The sequence below is a fragment of the Lampris incognitus genome, chromosome 18 (genome assembly GCF_029633865.1).
Source record: "Lampris incognitus isolate fLamInc1 chromosome 18, fLamInc1.hap2, whole genome shotgun sequence".
Taxonomy (NCBI): domain Eukaryota; kingdom Metazoa; phylum Chordata; class Actinopteri; order Lampriformes; family Lampridae; genus Lampris; species Lampris incognitus.
In genome coordinates, this window is record NC_079228.1 from 36875171 (window position 1) to 36883216 (window position 8046).

The window sequence follows — 8046 nt, forward strand, 5'->3', positions numbered from 1 at the left end:
GAACATACAAATATCGGTTGTCTAAGGAATACGTCTTGCGCTAATAGACGGTGTAATGTGAAACGCTCCCAGAATGCTCCGCGGCTGGGGAGAAGGTGATAGGGGACAGGGGGGAAAATGGCCTCTGCGTACCTGACGCACCAACAAAAGGTGCTGCGGCTTTACAAGAAATCCCTGCGCCACCTCGAATCCTGGTGCATATTTAGGTAAGTGAAAGTGTCGAGGGTCCGCGAGGGAAAATGGGAATGTGTCATATTTTGGCGGTGCACGGGAGTCATTTTGTTTGCTTCTCTTGCGCTAGCGGTAGCTAGCCGCTAACTTCAGGTCACTCGTCCGGTACGTTCCGCTCGAAGGAGAGCTAGCTTAGCTGCTAGCTGTGGTTAGCACCTATCAACTCATGTCACCTTGTGTACAGTCATTTGTTTCAAAGACACGGTACACTACCCTTTGGTCAGGTATTTTTTCTAAAGATAGACGGATGGAAACATCATTGATAACGGGGGGGGGGGGGGTTGAGGACACTACATTGTAACAGCAATACCATGAAACATAGAGTAGTAAGATAAGTAAGTAGTAAGATATGACAACAGAGACGTTAAACACAAGGTCTGTATATCCATCCATTCATCCATTATCCGAACCGGTTATCCTGCTCTCAGGGTCGCGGGGATGCTGGAGTCTATCCCAGCAGTCATTGGGCGGCAGGCGGGGAGGCACCCTGGACAGGCCGCCAGGCCATCACAGGGCATGTACAGATATACACAATGTAAATATACCAACTCAGTCTTTAATATGAATGCAACCTCAAACTCAAAAACACACACATAAAAAAAAAATCACATGCATGCAGTTACACTCTATCACCATCTGGTGGAGAGAAAAAACGTGATGGCATAGATAATGTGGTCACATGAATAAAGACTCGCAGTGTTTCATATTTACCACTTACTTCACCTGTATCACATACCTAGGTCTGTGTAGGGAATTAGAAATATGTGAATACAGAAAATGAATGTAGCTCTGTAGTCTAAAAATTAGCAAAGAAGCAATCACAAGAGGGCTGTAACTATCGAATATCCATCCATCCTTCCATCTATTATCCGAACCGGTTATCCTGCTCTCAGAGATGCGGGGATGCTGGAGCCTATCCCAGCAGTCATTGGGCGGCAGGCGGGGAGACACCCTGGACAGGCCGCCAGGCCATCACAGGGTGAATATCTCGAATATTTTGAGTAAAATCAGCATCAGAGAAGCCTGTCATGTTTCTTTTTTGATGCTGTGAGTGGCCAAAAATAGTATGACAAAAATATATTATGATTAATGTTAAACCAATCTCTTATTCTCAAAACTCATCATCTCATTTAGAAAGCCCTCTTCTTGGTCAGCTTCCAGTAACCATGTAAGTTGCAGTAAGTGTCCTTGTCTTCCCTCTCTGTTCCAGGGACAAGTATCGGTTCTATGCCTGCGTGCTGCGTGCTCGTTTTGATGAAAACAAGGATGAGAAGGACTTGGTGAAAGCCACCATGATGCTGAGGGCTGGAGAGGAAGAGTTCTGGACCAACCAACACCCCCAGCCCTACATCTTCCCCGACTCTCCCGGAGGGACCTCCTATGAAAGATATGAGTGCTACAAGGTAATAGAAGCTGGTTAAACGTATCCAGATGAACTGATTCAACCTTCTCTGAGAAGCTGGTTACCTACTTTTCACAGTTGATTCTTATTCACACTATATATAGTTACATACGTTATGTTCTCACAATTGCTTTCTTGGCTACAGATTATATAGTTCCATAATCATAGGTACAAATTCCTTGTACGGTTCACATGGCAGTCAGTAAAGTTGGACCTGGAAGAAGGCAGGTCAGGCAACACTGCCTGACAGATTCCAAAATATGCCTGCTACTTCAACAATGTATCAACCACATATGGCTTCTAGGGCAGAAAAGTACTTTCTAGTGGTTGACGGCCACCTGCCAAGTTGGGTAGCAGAGTAATAAAACTTTCCAGACAGGGTCAGATGTGACATCATCAAGATGGCGCTGTGGACGGTTGCCTTGGTTCTGCACTCTCTTGTACTTTTTCTGTTTTTGTTTGTTTAGTTTCCAGCGCCCACTCACTGACCACACACAGCAGGGGAGAACTTTTAAGCCTCCAACTGTCCACTGAACAAACTGACCAGATTTTTTTTACCGACTTTAATTGAAAATTTTAACGAAGGTCTTGCCTGGCACAGCCCTGTGCGGACTACGATGAAGACGCCAAAGGGGTAAGCGAGCTGGCGCGCTTGTTAAACTGCGACAGCAGGGATTCCCGAGTTGCGCTCCTGTCAATCCACCTGGTGAATGTCCACTCTGTGGCCAACAAGATGGACGAACTGCTACTCCTAAACGGAAAAAAACTCGGACTTTTCCAGATCTGCCACCATGTGTGTCACTGAAACCTGGTTTAGTGAGCATATCACAGACAGTACACTTCATCTGCCGCAGTTCCAACTCCTCCGGGTGGACCGTGAAACGGTGCTATCAGGAAAACAAATGGAGTCTGCGGTACATGCTTCTACATAAATGAAGGTTGGTGAACAGATGTCACAGTGTTGAAGAAATCATGCAGCCCTCACTTAGAGACCTTTTTCATTGACTGTAAGCCATTCTATTCACCGCGGGAATTTTCATCATTTATTCTGATCGGTGTCTACATCCCACCCCAAGTCTGTGTTAAAGAGGCATTTAAACACCTGGTTGGTCAAATTACAAACATGGAACACAAATATCCAGACTCCCTACTCATTATCCTTGCAAACAGGCCAGTGGATGATGCAGTCAACATGGGATTGCACTACATCTTCCAACAGCTCGACTCCTCAGGGACATATGCCAGGGGCCTGTTTGTGGACTTCAGCTCAGCGTTCAACACCATCGTTCCAGATATCCTCCACTCCAAACTCACCCGGCTCACTGTACCAGCCCCCATCTGCCAGTGGATTAAAAACTTCCTGACAGACAGGAGGCAGCTGGTGAGGCTGGGGAAAATCACATCCAGCACCCGGACAATCAGCACTGGCTCCCCCCAGGGATGCGTGCTCTCCCCTCTACTCTTCTCCCTCTACACAAATGACTGCACCTCAGGTGACGCGTCTGTTAAACTCCTGAAGTTTGCGGACGACACAACCATCACTGTCCTTATCCGGGATGGTAACGAGTCTGCATATAGTAGACAGGAGGCTGAACAGCTGGCCCTCTGGTGCGGCCATAACAACCTGGAGCTGAACACGCATTAAAACAGTGGAGATGATAGTGGACTTCAGGAGGAGTCCCCCAACACAGCCCCCCCTCACCATACTCAACAGCACGGTGTCTACGGTGAAAATATACAGATATCTGAGTTTCACTATCTCCCAGGACCTAAGGTGGGCATCCTACATAGACACAATCATCAACAAGGCCCAGCAGAGGATGTACTTTCTCTGCCAGCTCAGGAAGTTCAACCTGCCTCAGGAACTGCTGATTCAGTTCTACACGGCAATAATCCAGTCTGTCGTCTGCACATCCATCACTGTCTGGTTTGGTTCGGCCACCAAACAGGACAGGGACAGACTACAACAGACAGTTAGGTCTGCAGAGAAAATCATTGGTGCCAACCTGCCCTCCATTCAGGACTCATACACCTCCAGACTCAGGAAACAGGCAGGCAACATCACTGCAGACCATCACACCCTGGTCACAACCTGTTCCAACTCCTCCCCTCCGGCAGGCGCTACAGAGCACTGTACCCCAAAACAACCAGATATAAAAACAGTTTGTTTCCATGGGCTGTCACTCAAATGAACGCTTAACACTGTCAATAAATCCAACCATGTTGTATATACTGTACTGTACATGTTGTATATACTGTACTGTACATGTTGTATATACTGTACTGTACATTGTACCTATACTGGTACATTCTCATGTCATCTACCTCAGGCATGTATGTAAGTAACCTGCTAATTTCAGCATCTCTGATATATTCTCTGCACCATTGCACTTTATCACCTCTTATTTCTCCTGTATAACTCAACCCTTGTGTATATATGTGAAGCTTGTTGTGTTGTAGTGTTGTTATTCTATGTTAAGTCACACTGAGAGAGCCACGAAACCAGAGTCACATTCCATGTATGTGCAAACCTACACGGCCAATTAACATGATTCTGATTCTGATATGCAGCAGCAAGTGGCTGCTTAAAATTTCCCACCTCAAGGGGGCATCTAGGTAGCATAGTGGTCTATTCCGTAGCCTACCAACATGGGGATCGCCAGTTCGAATCCCCATGTTACCTCCGGCTTGGTCGGGTGTCCCTACAGACACAACTGGCTTTGTCTGCGGGTGGGAATCTGGGTGTGGGTACGTGTCTTGGTTGCTGCGCTAGTGCCTCCTCTGGTCAGTTGGGCCACCTGTTCGGGGGAAGGGGGACTGGGGGGAATGGCGTGATCCTCCCACGCGCTACATCCCCCTGGCGAAACTCCTCACTGTCGGGTGAAAAGCGGCTGGTGACTCCACATGTATGGGAGGAGGCATGTGGTAGTCTGCAGCCCTCCCCGGATCAGCAGAGGGGGTGGAGCAGCGACCGGGACGGACAGGAAAACAGGGTAATTGGCCAAGTACATCCATCCATCCATTATCCAAACTGCCTATCCTGCTCTCAGGGTCGTGGGGATGCTGGAGCCTGTCCCAGCAGTCATTGGGTGGCAGGCGAGGAGACACCCTGGACAGGCCGCCAGTCCATCACAGGGCTGACACACATACACACACACACACACACACACACACACAATTGGGGAGAAAGGGGGGGGGGACATTTCCCACCCCTGCACACATTTTTTCTCTCACACACATTACAGTTGGTATGACGTTACCCTTTTTACACCAGCATTTCCAGGTGTTCCCACCTCTCACCGGTGGAGGGGCTTGCCAGGCGTGCACTTTTACTGTGTGCGACGACACATTAACAATATCCGTGTGTTGTTTTTAAGACCGTTGCACGATGCCTATTGCTCAGTATTGCTTAATTTTAACCGTCACCGTAAGGTTTGATGAAACGTTTCTCTCGATAAACGTGTCCGGATGACCCGATTCACCCTTCTGTGCAGCTACTGACCACCTCTCCTCATCTGTGTGTGTCTGTAGGTTCCTGAATGGGTCCTGGACCACTGGCACCCGTCAGAGAAGGCCATGTACCCTGACTACTTTGCAAAGAGGGAGCAGTGGAAGAGGCTGAGAGAGCAGAGCTGGAACAGAGAGGTGGGCTGCATGTCACATACCGCATAATACTGCAGTACCTCACTGCAATGCATTGTACATAGTACTGCAGTTATGTTGTATATTACTGCAATGCTTACTTTATTTCACTGCAGTTATATTGCAATACACAGTGTATACTGCACACTACCACAGCAGCTGATAACACTATTTAGCACACCCTTACTTACACGTTGGCACTGTTGTAATATTTTATCTCCACTAGGTGGCGCTAGAGACAGCCTGTTAGGGTATGGGGGGGGGAGTTCACTGCAGATTTGGTACTTTTTCAGAAAGGCCCGTTCAGAAACAGGCTTTGTGTGAATCTGACAAGCTATTTTAGTGTTTATTATTTAATAAACATTATTATTATTTAATGTTTATTGGTGGTGCAGTGGTTAGCGCTGCCGCCCCACAGCAAGAAGGTCCTGGGTTCGACAAATACTATCAACACACTGCATATTAATGAGCTATCATAAATAGGATATTGTAAATATCTCGTGTACAAGTATTAACATTTGCCCTCTTCCGGCTCCAGGTTGCCCAGCTGGAGGCTGAGACGCCACCTGGTGGACCCAAGACCGAGGCGCTTCCTCCTGCTCGCAAGGAGGGTGACCTACCCCCTCTGTGGTGGCAGTACGTCACCCGCCCCAGGGAGCGCCCCATGTAAAAAACAACCCCCCCCTCTACCTCTCACGATTCTACTGCCCCATCATATATACATATATACACACATATATACATATATATATGTATACATATATATATATGTATATATATGGTGGTACGGTGGCCTTTGGAGGAGGGTCCCTGTGGAAGCGATCGTGACTACTGCACAACAGGAGCATGAAGCTTTGTCAACAATCTGTGTGAATCAACCAATCAGCATTAGCCTGGCCAGAGTAAGTTGTGGGTGGTTGGTGTTTTGCTGGGATTTGTCAGAACAAAAGACTTGGCTCAGGCACGGCAGCTTGACCCAGTTGACGGTGATTCTTTTATTGTCTAGTTAAGATGGATGTGTCTGAGAAGTACTGTTGGGTTTCCCACCCTCCCTGTACACCACCACCGGTTCTAATAAATACATGTGCGATGAAAAGCAAGGTAGTTTCTGATGTGTTTCTGCCCATGTCTGAGGAAGTATTAATTATATATATATATATATATATATATATATATATATATATAATTTATATGTGTAAGGATCTATCGATTATATTTCCTGTTGTAGTTTCATCCATGATTTAATTTTTTGGGGGGGGGGTTCCCCCCTTTTTCTCCCCAATTGTACCCGGCCAGTTACCCTATTTTCCGAGCCGTCCCGGTCGCTGCTCCACCCCCCTCTGCTGACCCGGGGAGGGCTGCGGACCACCGCACGCCTCCTCCCATACATGCGGAGTCACCGGCCGCTTCTTTTCACCTGACGGTGAGGAGTTTCACCGGGGAGATGTAGCGCGTGGGAGGATCACGCCCCCCCTCCCCCCCAACAGGACCGACCAGAGGGGGCGCGTTTGTAGAGTCGAAAAAATACCGCGGAATCAATTATCTCAATTATCTGTCATTTGATCTTGATCTCTTCCTGATTGGTTGATTGGTTGATTGACAGTCTTAACAGCGGTAACAGGAAAGGGCGCTGGACGAAGCTGCGATGTTTTGTCCTGTAGCGCCTCTCAGCGGTAAGAAATGTGAAGTGTCTACATCTGAATCCGCAAGGCCAGGGTCGTGACCTGAGTCACAGGTAAGGACTCCTCAGCGACCGCACATCATTCTTTACGTGAGGGCGCCCTCGTCTGGATGGGGGCGGTATTTCTTTTTTTTGTCCCACCCACTACAACAGCGAAATATGATTGGCTTATTCACCTGTCACTTTCTAAATAAACGCACAAGCACGAGGACTTCTAGCAGTCCTAACCAATGAGGGAGCCGGCCAGCTGAGCCTTTCTCTGCCAGGAGACAACAACAACAACAACAACAACAACAACAAACTCTGATTGGATAACTCGATTTTCATGGTTTCATCGCTGAAGCAAACTTGATAGAAACTAGGGCGAAACTTATAATTAGAAGAGAGAATTCTCATTAGATGAGAGATTTTAAACGCAGCATTTAAGATGCTGATCTGCTGGGCCTTCTCTGGAGTCCTGGAAGTCCCCAAGACGACATCTCATGACGTGTCTCACATACACACACACACACACACACGCGGTTCATCCATCATTTGTTAAGCGGCGGCGGCGGCCCGAGAGGAGAGATGGGAGGGGGGGCTCGGTTCTCCCTGCAGCCGAGAGATGGGAGGGGGGGCTCGGTTCTCCCTGCAGCCGAGAGATGGGAGGGGGGCTCGGTTCTCCCTGCAGCCGAGAGATGGGAGGGGGGGGCTCGGTTCTCCCTGCAGCCGAGAGATGGGAGGGGGGGCTCGGTTCTCCCTGCAGCCGAGAGATGGGAGGGGGGCTCGGTTCTCCCTGCAGCCAAGAGATGGGAGGGGGGGGGCTCGGTTCTCCCTGCAGCCGAGAGATGGGAGGGGGGCTCGGTTCTCCCTGCAGCCGAGAGATGAGAGGGGGGACTCGGTTCTCCCTGCAGCCGAGAGATGGGAGGGGGGCTCGGTTCTCCCTGCAGCCGAGAGATGGGAGGGGGGACTCGGTTCTCCCTGCAGCCGAGAGATGGGAGGGGGGCTCGGTTCTCCCTGCAGCCGAGAGATGAGAGGGGGGACTCGGTTCTCCCTGCAGCCGAGAGATGAGAGGGGGGACTCGGTTCTCCCTGCAGCCGAGAGATGGGGG

At 49.0% G+C, this 8046-nt stretch overlaps 1 protein-coding gene across 1 annotated transcript; it reads left to right on the top strand.

Annotated features, from left to right (window-relative positions):
• Nucleotides 1-75: 75 nt before the first annotated feature.
• On the top strand, nt 76-6371 carry ndufb9 (NADH:ubiquinone oxidoreductase subunit B9). Its single transcript, XM_056298274.1, has 4 exons — nt 76-206; nt 1442-1634; nt 5165-5278; nt 5814-6371. The coding sequence occupies exons 1-4, from the start codon at nt 118-120 to the stop codon at nt 5943-5945; spliced, it is 528 nt and encodes a 175-aa protein (XP_056154249.1). The 5' UTR covers nt 76-117; the 3' UTR covers nt 5946-6371.
• Nucleotides 6372-8046: the final 1675 nt, after the last annotated feature.